The 18,663-nt window shown below is 45.4% G+C and overlaps 1 protein-coding gene across 2 annotated transcripts; it reads left to right on the top strand.

Moving 5' to 3' along the window:
- The first annotated feature begins 414 nt into the window (after nt 1-414).
- LOC129137559 (eukaryotic initiation factor 4A-III-like) lies at nt 415-18,161 on the top strand. 2 transcript variants are annotated; one of them, XM_063799419.1, is made up of 12 exons: nt 415-820; nt 3,367-3,439; nt 5,766-5,832; nt 6,319-6,381; nt 7,559-7,691; nt 7,949-8,029; nt 8,540-8,681; nt 9,434-9,572; nt 10,204-10,319; nt 11,370-11,477; nt 11,574-11,701; nt 15,369-18,161. In XM_063799419.1, exons 1-12 carry the CDS (start codon nt 652-654, stop codon nt 15,464-15,466), a joined length of 1,317 nt encoding a protein of 438 aa, XP_063655489.1. In that variant the 5' UTR covers nt 415-651; the 3' UTR covers nt 15,467-18,161. The 2 variants fall into 2 exon arrangements, with proteins under 2 accessions (XP_063655489.1, XP_063655490.1); XM_063799420.1 differs by having other exon boundaries at nt 427-820; nt 12,130-18,161.
- Nucleotides 18,162-18,663: the final 502 nt, after the last annotated feature.

The following is an 18,663-nucleotide window of genomic DNA, read 5'->3' as shown; positions in this document are numbered from 1 at the left end:
CGCCTCCACTACGGGTCCGCGACGCAGTCCACCCACTGCGGGCCCGAGAGAGGACCCGTGCTCGTCATTTTTATTCGAGGCGGGGCTATCTGGGGACCCCGCCCGGAGCGGAGGCCCCTCGCGGCCCCAGCCTGTTTCCAGGGAATTCAGGGCCACACGCCGCTCAAAGAACCTCAGCGCCCCAGTCCGCGAAATCCCGCAGCCGCTACGAAACACCGCCAACTTCAGAGGTCCCACACCCTCCATCCCTTTTGTAAGGAACTGGGTACCCCGCCCTCAACGAGATCCCGCGGGAACTGCATGTGGCGCGAGAGCAGAAACACCTTACTTTTCCCTGCGGCAAACGCCCAGTTCCCTTTCACGTGACGAAGAGTGCCCCGTCCCCCAGAGGCGTGGCCGCGTCGCACGTAAGCACGTACGCACGCACGTCTCTCGCTTTGGCATACTTAAGGCCTCAGTTCTCGGCCCCGCTTGGCAGTTCTCTTAAGGTCGGCAGCGGCAGCGGCAGCGAGGTCGGCAGCGGCAGCGAGGTCGGCAGCGGCAGCGAGGTCGGCAGCGGCAGCGAGGTCGGCAGCGGCAGCGAGGTCGGCAGCGGCAGCGAGGTCGGCAGCGGCAGCGAGGTCCGCTGTGCTCTTCCGCGGACTCTGAATCATGGCGACCACGGCCACGATGGCGACCTCGGGCTCGGCGCGAAAGCGGCTGCTCAAAGAGGAAGACATGACTAAAGTGGAATTCGAGACCAGCGAGGAGGTGGATGTGACCCCCACGTTCGACACCATGGGCCTGCGGGAGGACCTGCTGCGGGGCATCTACGCTTACGGTGAGCGGGCGCGGGCCGCGGGGGCCAGCCGGGGGCGAGTCGGGGGCGAGCCGGGGGCTGAGGGCCCGACTGGTGACTCCCGGGCCGGCCCTGCGCTCCGGAGGTCGTGGTCAGGGTCGAGGCTCGGGGGCCAGTGACGTCCGACCCCCACCCCCACCCCCGTCCTCGCCCTCACGCCTGGCTGTGTCGGCGCTTTCGGTGCGTGTCCCCCGTGCAGAGCTCGGCGCTGGGTCTGTCGGGGGCTGCAGCCGCTTCGAGGCGCCTCAGCGTCGTTCATTCAGCAGATAACTGTTTTCTCCCTATTAGCTTTTCTGGGTACTGGGGTTTTGGCGGTAAAGCGGATGGGTTTGCGCCTTTACGGGTTTTGAATTTCGTTTGGGGGGAAAGCATACTGTCAGGCTGCCCGGGCAGTGGTGGTTGCTGTGAAGAACCTGCAGCGGGGTAATTGAATAGAGTGGGACCGGGAAGGAGGAGAGAATTAGTAAAGCAGAGAGGTAAGGGGCTTCGCAGGAGGGGGTGCCATTTGAGCAGAGTTCTGGATGAAGGAGACTGTTAATGAGAAGAGGGAAGAGCAGTTGGGGCAGAAGGAACAGCTGGTGCCAGGGCCTTGCAGCCCTTAGCCAGCTGCATTCCAGGAACTGAAAGAAGTCCCCTGTGGTGGGATTTTGGAGAGCTAGTCGGGGCAGATCTAGCAAAGACGTGTAGGGTGACGAATAATTTGAATTTCATTTAGAAATCTAGTGGGAAGCCACTGGAAGGTTTTAAGTAGCTATGTGACACGATCACATTTACAGTTTTAAAGATTCTTCTGGGTGTCTGTAGATTTGAGGTGAGGCGAGGCAAGGCAGGAGAGGAAACAAGAGAGTTGGGAGCTTTTGCTCCAGTTCAGGGAAGAGAGGATTGTGCTGCCTTGGAGATGGAGTACCAGGGAGCTGACAGCATTGGCTGATGGATTGAACGTGAGCGACAGAAGAAGGAGAGTTGGAGTGTTTTGAGTAAGCGGTGGTTGATGCTGCAGACATTTGGCTAGGTAGGCAGCACTCCAGAGAGTCAGAATCAGGAGCTGTCTCTTGGTATGTTTGAAAGATGTGAGGAAGTTGAGGGAGAGCCTGGAGAAGAGGTTGGGTTGGGCACATAGATGGGAATGACCAGCATCTGGGATAAATGGCCTGTGTTTAATGCTTGGGACAGGGACATTTTTTATCGTGTAGTTCTCTTCCTTTTCTTTCTTCCTTTTCCTTCTGACAGTCCTGCTCTGTCACCAAGGCTGGAGTGTAGTGGCATGATCTCAGCTTATTGCAAGTTCCACTTCTGGGGCTCAAGCGATTCCTTTGCCTCAGCCTCCCGAGTAGCTGGGATTATAGGTGTGGGCCACCACGTCCTACTAATTGTTGTATTTTTAGTAGGGAGGGGATTTTGCCATGTTGCCCAGGCTGGTCTTGAACTCCTGACCTCAGTGATCCACCAGCCTCTGCCTCCCAAAGTGATGGCATTACAGGTGTGGGCCACCCCACCTGGCCGTATCCTGTAGTTCTTGATGCCACAACTGTTTGGACAAAGTGAAGCGAAGTTGCTGAGGATGGGTGGTGAAAAAGCATCTCAGGCAGCCTCGCAGTGAGGCTGACAGCCCCACCTGGTTTCCTGGCACTCAGGCGGTCCCTGCCCTAAGACACTGTTGTTCGTTTCCCATCTATGTGCTTGCTCTTCATGAAGAGTTTAAATCATCTGCTATATTTGCGTTTGTGTTAAGATGGGAAATTGTGCTACATTTTCTTTTGTTTCTTATTTTTCGCTATGCCCCAGAACTGAGCAGAGCTACATTTAAGAGACTACCAAAAAATAATTGAAATAGAGTTTTTGTACATAAAATTTTATTTACTTGAAAAACACGTGGTTCTTCTTGAAAATAGCCTCACCCTTTGGTGTAGTAGTTGCTTTGCAAGAGAGATGGTGTTGTAGTTAGTGAGCTGCATCCAGACAGAACAACACAGGACACCCTGCAGCGTGACCCACGCAGGTTAAACGGAGTTGTAGACCTGTCAGCAACACACAGACTTAATGCTAGCTAGTAGGAGAGAACAATGGCTAGAGTGCCTTTCCTGTTTTTTTGTTTGTTTTTTTTTTAATTTAAAAAGTAGTATAGGTTGTTTGTAATCCAGTCAAACCTAAGGGAGTAATTAGAGTAAAAAGTAAGTTTCTTTCCACCCCTCTACTGCAGTAACTGCCAGGAACATTTTGGCACTTATACTTCCAGATGCTGCGCGCCCTGATTTTTTTTTAAAGAAAACTGGTGTCTATATTCTACAATTTGGTGGTTTTTTTAAAAATAGAGATTGGTCTTTACAAATAATATCCCACGTTAGTGTAGAAATCCACTCAGCGCAATTCATTGAGCCCCTGGGTTTTGAGAGCTTGCTATGTTGAACACTGGGTTAGGCTGGAGGACAGGTTCAAAAAACAAACCATGTCTGCCCCTGAGGAGCTTACAGTACAGGGTTTCTATGCCGTCATTGTGGTGAGAGCTAATTTTTTGTTTTTATTTGCAGGTTTTGAAAAACCATCAGCAATCCAGCAACGAGCAATCAAGCAGATCATCAAAGGGAGAGATGTCATCGCACAGTAAGTTGTCCTGGGGTGCGGCGCAGGGCTGGATGTGAATTTGGGCAGCGCAGTGCAGTTAGATGCTCCGGGATGACTGTTTCCCTCAGCTTGTACACGCTCAGTTCCAACACTTTCCCTGACTTTAGCCACAGGGTTTAATAATTTTTTAAATTTGTGTTCTCTACTGTAGAAAGCTTTCATTTTCTTTTTGAGATGGAGTCTCGCTCTGTTGCCCAGGCTGGAGTGCAGTGGTGCCATCTCGGCTCACTGCAACCTTTGCCTCTCAGTTTCAAGCTATTCTCCTGCCTCACCCTCCCAAGTAGCTGGGATTACAGGCATGCACCACCATGCCCGACTAATTTTCATATTTTTAGTAGAGACGGGGTTTCACCATGTTGGTCAGGCTGGTCTCAAACTCCTGACCTCAGGTGATCCACCCTCCTTGGCCTCCTAAAGCGCTGGGATTTCAGGCATGAGTTACCGCACCCGGCCAAGGCTTTCATTTTCTTAGCCAGCTTTGCTTAGTGGTTTGCTGGCATGTGGAATTGTATATAACACAATTTCGGAAAAACAGACTGTGCTTTTCCTCTGCTCTCACACCACCACGACAATCATCAGCACAGAAGACGACTTCTGTGAGCAGAGGTGTGGGGGTTTTCCAGCTGGGTGTCCTCCAGTTCAACTCTCACACCACCTGCCTGGAGATAGGCCATATCCTGCAGGTTGAGGGCTCAGTCCCCATGACTACCCTCTTTTCAGACACCAGTTCTAAGTTCGGATCTCTAGAACTTCTGACCAAGCAGCTTCAAGTTGGGTTCCCAGGATCTCCTCTTTAGGTTGGATTAATTTGCTGGAACAGCAGCTCAAAGAACTCAGGGAAACACATTTAGTGGTTTATGATAAAGGGTACTGCAGAGGATACAGATATGGGGGGAGGGGTGCAGCCTCCAAGGGGCGGGTGGTCACCTCCCGGAACCTCCTTGTGTTCCACTGTCTGTGTTCAGCCATCTAGAAGCTCTTGGAACCCAGTCCTCTTGGGTTTTTATGGAAAATTCCATGAGGTCAGCATTCTTTCCCCCATAAGGGAATAGGGCAGGAGCTTTTCTGGGATAATACCATAATGCTTTTTTAAAAAAAAAATTTGAAATTTAAATTGTTTACATTTTTCGAGACAGGGTCTTACTCTGTCTCCCAGACTGGAGTGCAGTCATGTGATTACAGCTCATAGCAGCCTCAAGCGATCCTCCCACCTCACCCTCCCAAGTAGCTGGGACTACAGGCACACATCACCATGCCCAATTACTTGTTATATTTTCTGTAGAGACAGGGTTTTGTTGTGTTGCCCAGGCTGCTCTCAAACTCCTGGCAATCTGTCTGCCTTGGCTTCCCAAAGCCTTGGGATTACAGGCGTGAGCCACTGTGCCCGGCCTCAACATTTTTTTTGTTAAGATATGGGGCCTCACTTCGTCACCCAGGCGGGAATGCAGTGGTGCAGTCATAGCTCACTGCAACCTCTAACTTCAAGGATTAAGGAATCGTCCCGCCTCAACCTCCCAAGTAGCTGGGACTGCCAGAATGTGCCGCCGTTCCTGGTTAGTTTTTTGTTTTGTTTAGAAATGGGGTCTCTTGCTGTATTGCCCAGGCTGGTCTCGAATTCCTGGCTTCATCCAATCCTGCCTCTGCGTCCCAGAGTGTTGGGAATACAGGCCTGAGCCACCACACCGTGACATGAGGGTCTTTATGACTCACAATCTGAAAGGCAGGGAAGATTAGAGCCCTGCTGTGGAGCAGGTGAAAGGAGAGCAGAAGGTCAGAGAGATTGTTTCCTGAGGCCTAACAAACCCATCAATTTAATAAGACTGTAATAAGGGCTATGGGAGCTGTGAGCCAGGAACTCTGGATGAAAACCTGTATATAGCCGTATCTCCTAGCACCACAAATCCTCTTTTCATAGCTTTATCCCTCGTTTGCCTAATTTCAAAAAAGACTCATTTACACAAAAATTTCTTTGGAGGAGAGAGTTAGTCCAAAATCCTAGAAGGAAAAGAGTTGTATTTCGATAAAGGGGAGTCCTCCTTTTTCTGACACCTATGAAACGCCTCTTGAAGTTAGAGAGTCTGTGACTCCATTGCCCCCGTGCAGAAGCCATGTCTACTCTCTTCATGGACACTTAACAAGCTGTGACACTGGGCCCGAGTCCTGCCTCCTCGCAGTTAAGATGGTATTAGGTACGGGGGCTTGCTCTAAGAAGGTACCTAAGTGCCTCTGGAGCCCAGGCCTTGGAGTGCAGCTGTGGCGTGGCCTGTCCTCCCTCTAATCCCACTGCTTTTGTTTCCTTGAATAGGTCTCAGTCCGGCACAGGAAAAACAGCCACCTTGAGTATCTCAGTCCTCCAGTGTTTGGATATTCAGGTAATTTGCCATTCTTAAAACAAACTGTTATGTAATTCTAGGAAATACTTGCTTTTTCTTCTGTAACTACAGTGTTCAAAAAGTATAATTTAAAATTTTCTAGTATGTATTGACTCAGCAAATTTTTACACAGAGTCTTAGTTGTACACTAATATTTGCACTAATATTGTGTCACGATTTGCTATTTAACTAGAGGAAGCTCTTGTCTGCAGACGAGGATCCTGACACATTAAGTTACTGTTGGATTTGCAATTTAAATGACATTAATATTTGCTAACCTGTAAGAGATGAGAAGTATGATTAATATGAGATACTATTTCTCATATTGATCTGAGTGTGAATGACTACAATCCACTTTGATAATACTGTGGATTCTCTAATTTCTGATAAATTCTTTCACCAGGTTCGTGAAACTCGAGCTTTGACCTTGGAATCCACTTTGATAATACTGCGGATTCTCTAATTTCTGATAAATTATTTCACCAGCTTCGTGAAACTCAAGCTTTGATCTTGGCTCCCACAAGAGAGTTGGCTGTGCAGATCCAGAAGGTGAGATGGCTAAAGATAGCGGTGTCCGATTAACAAGTACTGCTTTTGTGATTTAGTTGTGAAACACCGACTTATTTATTTAATCCAATCCTGTTTTCTGATACCTCAAAATTTTCTTCCTGATTAACATTTTGCCATGAATCATTATATAAATTGCTGGTTTGTATTAAGTCATTTTTGGTGTGGCTTGTGTGCTCTCGGTAGTTTTTTACAGCCTTAGAAATGTAGATTTTTTGCGAAAAGTCAATTTTAATAAAAATAAATTAGGCCGAGGTGGGTGGATCACCTGAGGTCAGGAGTTTGAGACCAGCCTGGTCAACATAGTGAAACCCTGTCTCTACTAAAAATACAAAAAAATTAGCTGGGCGTGGTGGCAGGCGCCTGTAATCCCAGCTACTTGGGTGGCTGAGCAGGAGAATCACTTGAACCCGGGAGGCAGAGGTTGCAGTGAGCTGAGATTGTGCCATTGTCCTCTAGTCTGGGCAAGAAGAGTGAAACTCTGTCTCAAAAAAAAATAAATTGTACCCATTTTATACTTAACGTAGTATAAAGACGTATGTTTAAAAAGATGTATATTAAGATGTTAATGTTGGTTTCTTCAGTGGATGGGATTATGAATTTTACATATTCTTTTCTGTTAATGATATAGCTTTTGTAATAAGAAACCAGCAGGCCGGGTGTGGTGGCTCACACCGGTAATCCCAGCACTTTGAGAGGCCGAGGCAGGCCAATTAGGAGGTCAGGAGATAACGACTCCCTGAATACACATATAGGATGCACACAGCACAGCGTGCTAACACGGTGAAACCCCATCTCTACTAAACATACAAAAACAAAATTAGCCTGGTGTGGTGGCGGGCGCCTGTAGTCCCAGCTACTCAGGAAGCTGAGGCGGGAGAATGGCCTGAACCCGGGAGGCGGAGCTTGCAGTGAGCTAAGATTGCGTTGCTGCCCCCCAGCATGGGCCACAGAGTGAGACTCCGTCTCAAAAAAAAAAAAAAAAAGCAAAATTAACTTGTTTTTGTCAGAGAAAAGAGCAGGAGAATTTTGTGGTTTGGAGATAAGAATGGCATAAATAATAATCGGTGATCATCTCGGAGGAGAAACAGTCTTTCTTTTTGGAAAATGTGGATGTTTCTCTCTCCCACCCTGGACGTGAACCTGTGCTTTGTTTCAGGGGCTGCTTGCTCTCGGTGACTACATGAATGTCCAGTGCCATGCCTGCATTGGAGGCACCAATGTTGGCGAGGACATCAGGAAGCTGGATTATGGACAGCATGTTGTCGCGGGCACTCCAGGGCGTGTTTTTGGTAAGCACTTTTGTCGCTAAAAATGGTGCTGCCGGTAGTATTTGTAAGAAGTGCTTAAATGGTACAGGACAGCTTTCGATTTGGTAGGCCGCACGGTAGACTTTTGCACCTGGGTCACTTGCAGGAGGTGGAGGGAAGGTCTCTGGAACCCTGAGACCAGTGGAATGATGAGCTCTTTCTTGGGAGCCTCAGGTGTGATTATTTCAAAATCTCATAGATGTGATTTGTCATAAGTATTTCAAAATCTCATGTTATAGATATGATTCGTCGCAGAAGGCTAAGGACACGTGCTATCAAAATGTTGGTTTTGGATGAAGCTGATGAAATGTTGAATAAAGGTATGAGTAACAAAAGAATTACTTTTCTACTGACATAATTCTTAGTTCTTAAATTTTCACAGTGTAAAATTGAAACAGCCAGTGACTGTTCTGAATGTGAATAGCGTTTTCATCGTGGAAAAACAATTGTGCCTTGGCGGCAATTATGAACAAAAAATTCCTACCTTGATTTTATTTGTTTATTCATCGTGGGTGACTCAGGCCAGCCTCTATGGCTTTTTATTTGGTATCTAGGACTCTCGGGGTGGGTTTCTTGATCCCTAGATCACTTCAGATTGAAGAAGCACCAAAGGGAAACCAGATTCCCTCAACCAGATAACACTCCGGGGGGCGGGGAGTAGGGACGGAGAGAACGCGTGGATGTGGCCTGGTGCTGTAAAAATGAGATTTCCTGTCAAACGTACCTTATCACCACTCTGCCTCTAACCCAGTGGGAACACTGGGCGTGCACCTTCCATTTCTGGGTGTGCCGCCCTAAACATCCCTCACCTGTCTTGCTCCCTGTCCCAGGTTTCAAAGAGCAGATTTACGATGTATACAGGTACCTGCCTCCAGCCACACAGGTGGTTCTCATCAGTGCCACGCTGCCACACGAGATTCTGGAGATGACCAACAAGTTCATGACCGACCCAATCCGCATCTTGGTGAAACGGTAGGAGCCCCTCTTGTCAAGTTTACTAGAACACTGGGCCGCATTTATAAAGGATTTTATGTCGTAATTTCAAAAACTTTTCATAGCCAGAGTCTGGCTGTGTTGCTGAAGCTGGTGTCAAAACCCGGACCTCAGGCTATCCTCTTGCCTGAGTGTAAAGGAATTGAAAGCATGCAAATTCTTTTAAAATTCCTGTTTTAAAAAACCAAATAGGCTGGGCAACAGAGAGAGACCCTATCTCTACCAATAATAAAAAATTAGCCAGGTAGGGCGGCACATGCCTCTAGTCCCAGCTACTCAGGAGGCTGTGGTGGGAGGATCGCTTGAGGTCAGGAGGCTGAGGCTGCAGTGAGCTTTGATTGTGCCACTGCACTTCAGCCAGGGCAACAGAGCAAGACCCTGTCTCAAACAAAACAAAACAAGACAAAACAACCCATCTTTTACAATCCTCATTGTGGTTTGAACCAATAATTCTAAATTTAAAAATTAGGTGACTGTATTTATTTATCAGTGTTTCATTTAGAATCGTATTCCATGTGCTGCACATTGTGAAATGTTAAGTAGGATACAGAATGGAGGCCTGTGTGACGGAAGTGGTGATAGGATGGAGGACAGGGCTGGGGCTGCTGGGTCTGCACCAGATATCACGGTGTGACCTTCTCCACCAGGGTCTCCCTGGATCCTGGCTTGGCCCACCCTCAAGTCCTAGAAGGAAGGATGAGTATGTAACAGGATTTGTCTTTGTCCTTCAGTGATGAATTGACTCTGGAAGGCATCAAGCAATTTTTCGTGGCAGTGGAGAGGGAAGAGTGGAAATTTGACACTCTGTGTGACCTCTACGACACACTGACCATCACTCAGGCGGTCATCTTCTGCAACACCAAAAGAAAGGTGAGAGGCACTGCACAGCCTCCATGTGCTGAAGGGAAACTGCAGATTGAGTCTCTGAATGACGTCAATCAAGATTTTTCAGTAAAGGGCCAGTTTGTCCATATTTTAAGCTTTCAGGGTATGTGTTCTCTTGTAAAAGCAGCTGTAGACAATATGCAAACGGTCACGTGGCTGTGACCATTAAAACTTCATTTACAGAACAGCGATATCAGCCACCCCTAAAGATTCAGATTTTGTTGGTTGAAGGTGGACCCCAGGCCTGAGTAGTTTTAGATCCCCAGGTGATGGTAATGTGGAGGCAGACCTGAGAACTGTCGGCCACTTTCCTGAGAAAGGAGAGGAGTTGGGCTACATTCTAACAAGATTGGATTTCAAATGAGAATGAGCACACCTGGCCCCCTCCCCCCATAGAGTCATTATATGGAGAAAATGAAGTAAGAGGGTTTTGTGAGTGCACCCCAACATTTTCTGGGAAAAAGTTTGTACATCCAGTTAGGATGATTCTGAGTTTTAAGAGCAGTTACCTTATGAATATTGATACTGGTTCTGCAAATGATGCGGTAAAGTCCCGAATGCACGTCTCTGCTTTGGTATACTAGCTTTCAGTAGCATCTGTTGATTGGATTTGTAGGTGGACTGGCTGACGGAGAAAATGAGGGAAGCCAACTTCACCGTATCCTCGATGCATGGAGACATGCCCCAGAAAGAGCGGGAGTCCATCATGAAGGAGTTCCGGTCGGGCGCCAGGTGGGTCCGCTATGCTGTGGCTCTGCAGGTCAGGGTTTGCTAGACTGTGCTAAGCACTTCATATGCACTGCCTAAGTGCAGGCCCCACACCCGGGGGGATGACAAGCTTCTGCTCTGAAAGCTGAGGCCCTGGGTGAGCAGAAAACCTTCCAGTTAATGAGGGGTCCGCTGTGCTCCTGTAATACTTAGGTTGAGGTGATAACTAGCCTTAACTAGCCAGGTTGGTCACCTTGGTTACAAGTGTGTGTCTTCTTTTCCAGTAAGTAGGGGGGTTTTCTGTTCATCGTTTCGATTAGTTTAATTCCACAGTGGTCAGAAAGCGTGGATTGGGTGGTTTCATTCATTTGAACTTGATTCAGACTTCCTTCTTTGCCCACCTTGTGGTCAGCTTAACAAATGTGCTGTGTGTGTCTTTTTTTTGTTTGTTTGTTTTTGAGACAGTCTCACTTCGTTACCCAGGCTGGAGTGCAGTGGTACAATCTTGGCTCACTGCAACCTCTGCCTCCTGATTTCAAGTGACTCCTGTGTCTCAGCCTCCCGAGTAGCTGGAATGGCTAATTTTTTTTTTTTTTTTTCATTTTTAGTAGAGATGGGGTTTCACCATGTGGGCCAGGCTGGTCTCGAACTCCTGACCTCAGGTGATCCATCTGCCTCAGCCTCTGGCAGTGCTGGGATTACAGGCATAAGCCGCCGCCATGGCCGGCTGAAGTTACCATTTTTAATTTTTTGCTAGGCAAAAGTGAAGTATTTTTCCCAATTATTGGTTTAGGACCGATTAAACAAGTTAAAGATAGTCTAGTAAAAGATGTCTATTTTTTTAATCTGATGGAGCACATGACCGAAGTAACTAAATCCACCAACAGCCCCTCTGCACAGGGGTTTCTGGTGCTGTCCCTGAGGCTTCACGTTTGCAGACAGACTGTTGAGAGAGGAGAATCTCGTATATTTTGGACCTGCAGCCAGGATTCCTTAAAATTAGCAATGGAAGCAAGTCCAGTCTTATACTTGTATGAGTAATTTAATCACCTCAAACACTCTTTCTTTTTGCAGCCGAGTGCTTATTTCTACAGACGTCTGGGCCAGGGGATTGGATGTCCCTCAGGTGTCCCTCATCATTAACTACGATCTCCCCAATAACAGAGAATTGTCCATACACAGGTAGGGTGCAAGCTCTCATTGGCTTCACTTCTGTGACACATTTACTAAATCTTGATTGTTATATATACTAACTGTAATATTGTTTTATTCCTGAAGAATTGGGAGATCAGGTCGATATGGCCGGAAGGGTGTGGCCATTAACTTTGTAAAGAATGACGACATCCGCATCCTCAGAGATATCGAGCAGTACTATTCCACTCAGATTGATGAGATGCCGATGAACGGTAGGAAATCGTCCAGCTCTACTGTAATTGTAGAGGGAACTTCCCTATTCTTAGTTTGGGGCACTTGAGTTTGTTTTGTTGTTGTTGTGGTTTGTTTTGTTTTGTTTTTGAGACGAAGTTTCGCTCTGTCACCCAGGCTGGAGTGCAGTGGCGCGATTTCGGCTCACTGCAACCTCTGCCTCCTGGGTTCAAGCAATTCTCCTGCCTCAGCCTCCTGAGTAGCTGGAATTACAGACGCGTGCACCATAGCCAGCTAAGTTTTGTATTTTTAGTAGAGACGGGGTTTCACCATGTTGGCCAGGCTGGTCTCGAGCTCCTGGCCTCAAATGATCCGCCCACCTCAGCCTCCCAAAGTGCTGGGATTACAGGCGTGAGCCACTGCACCTGGCCCATTTCACTCACTTTTCTAATCTTTTTTTTTTGGAAAGAGTTTCATCGTTGATGAGTTTTGCTCTGCTGCCCAGGCTGAAGAGCAGTGGCACCATCACAACTCATTGCAGCCACAACCTCCTGGGCTCAAGCGATCCTCTCACCTCAGCCTTCTGAGTTAGCTGGGACTACAGGTACATGCCAGCACATCTGGCTAATATTTAAATTTTTTGTAGAGACCGGGTCTCACTTTGTGGCCTAGGCTGGTCTGTCACTCATGGGTTTAAGTGATTCTCCCATCTTGGCCTTACAAAGTGCTGGGATAACAGGTGTGAGCCACCATGCCTGGCTTCATTTTTCTAATTTTTTTGTTTGTTTTTTTGAGAGCCCAGGATCTCCCTGTCGCCCAGGCAGGAGTATAGTGGCAGGACCATGACTTACCACAATGTTGACAAGCTACAACAGATAATTATCTGTTTAAATATTTAAATTATTAAAGTATTTAAGTTATCTGTTGAAATAGTTAAAGTAATTACCTGTAGCTTTATAGGCACACAGCACCACAGCTGCCCAATTTTTAATTTTTTAAAGACAGGGTCTCCCTCTGTTGACCAGGCTGGTCTTAAAGTCCTGACTTCAAGCAGTCCTCCCGCCTCAGCCTCTCAAAGTGCTGGGATTACACACCGGGCTCTAATATTTGAAATGGAAATGTTAAAACTGGCCCCTCCCTTCCTGAAATTAGTTGGGATGATAATCTTATTTCAGGGTTAGGGTGAGCTTGGAAATATTTTTAAATTTCATCAGGTGATTCTACTTGAAGGCATCTGAAATTCTATAGTTTATGAATGGAACTTCCTTTCACTGAAACTGTGACTGGACCCTTGCTAGCCAGCTGGTGGCTGGTAGACCAGCTGCATCATCAGGAGTTGGTTAGAAATGCAAGTGCTCCGGCCCTGTCCTGGCTTGCTGAGTGAGAACCTGCAGGTAACAAGACTCCCAGGTGGCACTGCTGGCCGAGCGGGAGGAGCACGAGACTACAGGCCCAGGCAGCTTAATGAGTTCCTGGCAAGGAGGAACCAGATACAGGTGTGTTCAGGGCATTTGCTCAGCAGCAGTGGGGAGTGATGCCCACCACAGCTCTGGCTAGTGCCAGCCTCAATGTCCGTATCTGCAGGCGCCTGAGCTCACTGAGGCTCACCTGGTCTCATCAGGAGCTGCTGCCAGGCTTGTGTTAGAGGTGAGGAGTGGCTCAGGTTTCCACACAGTCACTCCGGAGGACGGAAGGCCTCCATTACCAGTAAGAATGATTCTAGATGAATAAGCACGTGGTGTTACAGTGGAGGAGGCAGCATTGGTGCCTTGGGGAGGAGATGGCAGGAGAAGGGGTGGGGCTTAAGCTACCCCACACACTGTCTAGGAAAGGTCATCCAAAAAGGAAAAATACAGAACAAGTGTTCATAAAAATGTCAAACTGTACTGACAAATCAGAAATGGTATGGGATTCTCCAAGATTTAAAAACCACCAGTCCTAAAGGTTGACAAGGAAAGTCTCCAGACTTTCTGGAGAGCAGCCTGGCCCTTGGGCAGTCAGTGATGAAAATGCTATTTCCCTTTGGTGGTGTGTGGTTCTGCTGTAGACAGCTGTCTGGAATGTGGACTTCTCCAGGAAGTTGAGCGTTGCTCCTGCCTATACCAGGGAAGGATGCTAAGTGCTCATGGATGGGGGCATGGTGCGGGACAGGGTGGAACATTTGCAGTGATGCTGGGAAGAGAAGGATACACGAGGTAGAGAACTCACGGAGGTTCTTGGGAGGGTGGTTTGGGGCCAGGATCCTCCCAGAGTCCAGATGGAGTCAAGTTCAGGCAGGGGGTCTGCTGAGCCTTGCTAGGGAGGTATCACTGGGCCTCTGGTCAGGTGGAAAAACTGGCTCTAGATCCTGAGGGGCTTCCCAAGGTCCCCAGCAACCAAATCCAGATGAAAAACCCCTGGGTTATGTACTTCATTACAAAAGCATAATCTCACTGAAAAAAAACATAGAAATGCATAATTTGAAAAAGTCATCCTTAATCCTCCTACCCAGATATAACTCACAATTTGATGACTGTCCATCCAGTATTTTAATTTATCTTGTACATCTACCTGTACATAAAGACCTTTTTAACCCAAAATTGTAACCCACTTTGCCATTATTAACTCAGGTTTTTGCTTAGTAATGTATCATATATATTTCACTATGTTAAAAAAAAAAAAAAAGCTACTTTTCCAGCCTCTATACCATGCCTCCTTTGGAAGCAGTTGAAGATTCATTAGAATAATCTTTTATTTGTTTATTTTTTTGAGATGGAGTTTCGCTCTTGTTGCCCAGGCTGGAGTACAATGGTGTGATCTCGGCTCACTGCAACCTCCACCTCCTGGGTTCAAGCGATTCTCCTGCCTCAGCCTCCTGAGTAGCTGGGATTACAGGCGCCCACCACCACACCTGGCTAATTTTTCATATTTCTAATAGAGTTGGGGTTTCACCATGTTGGCCAGGCTGGTCTCAAATTCCTGACCTCACGTGATCCTCCTGCCTTGGTCTCCCAAAGTGCTGGGATTAGGCATGAGCCACTGTGCCCACCCAGAATAATCTTTAGAAGTGATTTTCTTGATCAAGGTACATGTTTCAAATTAACGTTGCAGAAAGATTTTCCACCCATTTATACTCCTAATGGTATATTTTCTGGTTTTTTTTTTTTTTTTTTTTTTTGGGTGGTTGAAATTTATTCAACAAATACATATAGGATGCCTTGTCTTAAAGCCAGGCAATTTTCCTAAAAGAATAACCACATAAAAAGGGTTCTAACCAAGAGCTAGAGTGTCCTGACCCTTTGAGGTATGTCTAAAGTATAGAAATAGAATGGTAATGTTGATGCTGTTGGCATGTTTCTTTGTAGTAAGATTGTTTAAAATAATACATAGACATAAAATGTATGACGAAAATAGCACAGCACCGAAGAAAGGAGTCATGGAAGTATACTGTCAAGATTCTTTATTACTTGAAGGCAGATTGTGATGAATTAAAGATGCGAAACATATATAAAAGTGTTAAGCAATTTTTAGGTATGAACCTTTAAAGCAATACAAAAATGTGAAACAGAAATAAACAGCCAACGTAGGAGACAAAATAAGAGTTCTAAGGAATACTTAATCTAAGAATCCTGAAAAGGAAGGAAAAGGGAACAGAGAACTTATGAGATGGACAAATACAAAACGGTAGTAGGTTGAAAATAACCATGTCAATAATTACATTTATTGCAGATTGTCTGTCTCACCTCAAACTAAAAGAAAAGCAAGCTAAACCCAAAGGAAGCAGAAGAAAGGAAATAATAAAGATGAGAGTAGAAATAAATGAATAGAAAAAAATAGAGAAAATCAATAAAACCAACGGTTCATTCTTTGAAAAGATCGACAAAATTGACACATCTTTAGCAAGTCTAAGGAAAAATATGTTCAAATAACTAAAATCAAGAATGAAAGAGGTGATGGCACAGCTGACTGTACAGAATACAAAGTATCAGTGCCATGGATTGTTTGCCAACAGATGAACCTTGATAAAATGGAGAAATTCCTACGACAAACAGATTAAATCAGTAATCAAACTTTCAACAAAGGAAAGCCAAGGCTTGTGAATCCTGCTAAACTTTTACAGAATTATCACCATCACAATTTTTTTTTTTTTTTTTTTTTTTTTTTTTTGACGCAGAGTCTCACACTGTTGCCTGGGCTGGTGTGCAGTGGCACAATCTTGGCTTGCTGCAACCTCCGCCTCCTGGGTTCAAGTGATTCCCTTGCCTCAGCCTCCCAGTAGCTAGGATTACAGGTGCCTGCCACCACATCCGGTTAATTTTTTGTATTTTTAGTAGAGACGGCGTTTTACTGGGTTGGCCGGGCTGATCTCAAACTCCTGATCTTGTGATCTGCCCCCGTCAGATTCCCAAAGTGCTGGATCACGAAATCTTTCAAAAAATATAAGGCAGATCATTTCCCAACTCACCCTGAGGCCAGCATTACCTGACACCAAAACAAAGCTACCACAAGAAAAAACTAGATCAATATCATATGAATGTAGATGTAAAAATCCTCAAAAAACTGGCAAAACAAATCCAGCAACATATAAAAAGGATTGTACACTGACAAAGTGGGATCTATCGCAGGAATGGAAAGTTGGTTTAATATCCAAAAATCTGTCAATGTAATACACCCTATCAATAGAATAAAGGACAAAGTCCACATGATGATTTACAGATGCAGAAAAAGCATTGGACAAAATCCAGCATCTTTTCAAGATAGAAAATAAGAATGGAAGGGGGCTGCTTCAACCTGATAAACAGCATCGATGAAAAACCACAGCATTACCCGCTAAGGTTGGGAACAAAACAAGAATGCTCTTGCCACGTCTATTCCAACATTGTACTGGAAGTTACGAGCCAGGACAATTAAGCAAGAAAAGAAAGAAGGCATCCAGATCGGAAAGGAAGCATCAAAACTCTCTAGTCCCAGATGACATGATTTATACCTAGAAAATCTTAAGGAATTGACACATTTAAAAAATCACCTATCAGAACTTATAAATGAGGTCAGCAAGGTTGCAGAATATATGTTCAACATAGGAAAGCCAGTGTTTCTGTACACTAGCAGTCTGAACAACCTGAAAATGAAATTAAGAAAATAATTCCATTTACAATTGCATCAAAAAGAGTGAAATATGTAGGAATAAATTTAACAAAAGAAGGGCTATACTTGTTCACCGAAAACTACAAATAGCTTGTTGAAAGGCATTGCAAACCTAAATATACAAATGTCCCAGGTTCATGGATTGGAAGATAACTTTCCCAAACTGACTGATAGAGTTAGTTAGGCTTTGTGTCTCCACCCAGATCTCATCTTGAATTGTAATCCCCCTAATCCCCACATGTCAAGGGACAGACAAGGTGGAGGTAATTGAATCATGGGAGCAGTTCCCCCCATGCTATTCTTGTGATAGTGAGTTCTCACAAGGTCTGATGGTTTTATAAGGGGCTCTTCCCACTTCACTTGGCACTTCTTGCCACCTTGGGAAAAAGGTTCCTGCTTCGTCTTCGCCTTCCACCATGATTGTAAGTTTCCTGAGGTCTCCCCAGCCACACTGAACTGTGAGTCAATTAAACTTCTTTCCTTTTTAAAGCACCCGGGCTCAGGCAGTTCTTTATAGCAATATGAAAATGGACTAATATACTGCTCTGCAGTGTTTAGGAGAATGTGGAGAAACTGGAACCCCCAAACATTGCTAGTGGGATTGTAAACAGGCACAGCCTTTATGGAAAACAGCCTGGCAGTTCCTCAAAATGTTGAACATAGGAGTTGACCTAGCAATTCTCCTCCTAGGTCTATACTCAAGAGAATTAAAACAAAAAATCTGCACACATAAAGCTAATGTGTTCATAGCATTGTTCATAAGAGCCAAAAAGTGGACACAAGCCAGATGTTCATCAGCTGTAAGCAAAACTGGTGAATCCACACAATATTACTTGGCAATACAAAGACATGAAGTGCTGACACACTACAACCTGGATGAACCTCGGCAATATGCTAGGTGGAAGAAGGCAGACACAAAAGGCCACGTGTGGTGTGATTCCATTTACATGAAACGTCCTGAACAGGTAGATCCATAGAGAGATTAGCAGGAAACCATTCACAGTGGTTTCAGGAGCTTGAGGGGGGAGGAGGGGGATGGGTGAAACGAGGAGTGGCTGAAAATGAGTATAGGGTTTCTTTTGAAGGTGATAATAATGTTCTGGAATTAGATAATCGTGATGGTTGTACAAGTGTACTAAAAACTGAATTGCATACTTTAAAATGGTAAATGTTATGGTGTGTGAATTACATCTCAGCACAAATATCATGAGGAATCTCATGCATCCCCCTCTAAAATTACACTTACAAACCAAAAGCACGAGCAAGGGAAAACAAGCAAATTGCCTACTGCAAAATTAAAAGACAGATATTGTTAGGCTGGACTATAAAGCCATACACACCTATATACTGTTGCTTATGAGAAATATAAAGACAAAAGTGAAAAGATGGAGAAAAATACACCATGGTAATGCACACATCAAAATAAACCTGAAGCAGCTCTGTTAATATTAGACAAAGGAGATCTCAGAGCAAAGAATATTGCAAGGGACAAAGAGAGTCATTTGATAATGATAAAGGGGTAATTCATTAAAAGGATATAACAATACTAAATACCTATGCACCTAATAACAGAGCTTCAAAATACAGGAAATATAGGAAGGAAAAATGGAGAAAACTGCAAGGGGAAATAGACAAATCCACAGTGGCAATTGGGGCTTTCAGTAACCCTCTCAGGAACAAGGCACAGGTGTCCTCTCCCTTCTGTTCAATATATTACACTGTGGATTCTGGCCAGTGCAACAAGGCAAGAGAAAGAATAGGCCTCCAGGGTGGAAAAGAAGAAGGCTTTCTTCACAGATTATATGTTTCTCTATGTAGAAAATCCTAAGGAGTCTACCACAAAGCTACTGGAACTAATAATTGAGTTTTGGGAAGGTAG

The sequence above is a fragment of the Pan troglodytes genome, chromosome 19 (genome assembly GCF_028858775.2).
Source record: "Pan troglodytes isolate AG18354 chromosome 19, NHGRI_mPanTro3-v2.0_pri, whole genome shotgun sequence".
In the NCBI taxonomy this organism is placed as follows: Eukaryota; Metazoa; Chordata; class Mammalia; order Primates; family Hominidae; genus Pan; species Pan troglodytes.
The sequence above is the reverse complement of the archived record's forward strand: the minus strand, read 5'-3'. Positions and strand labels throughout refer to the sequence as shown.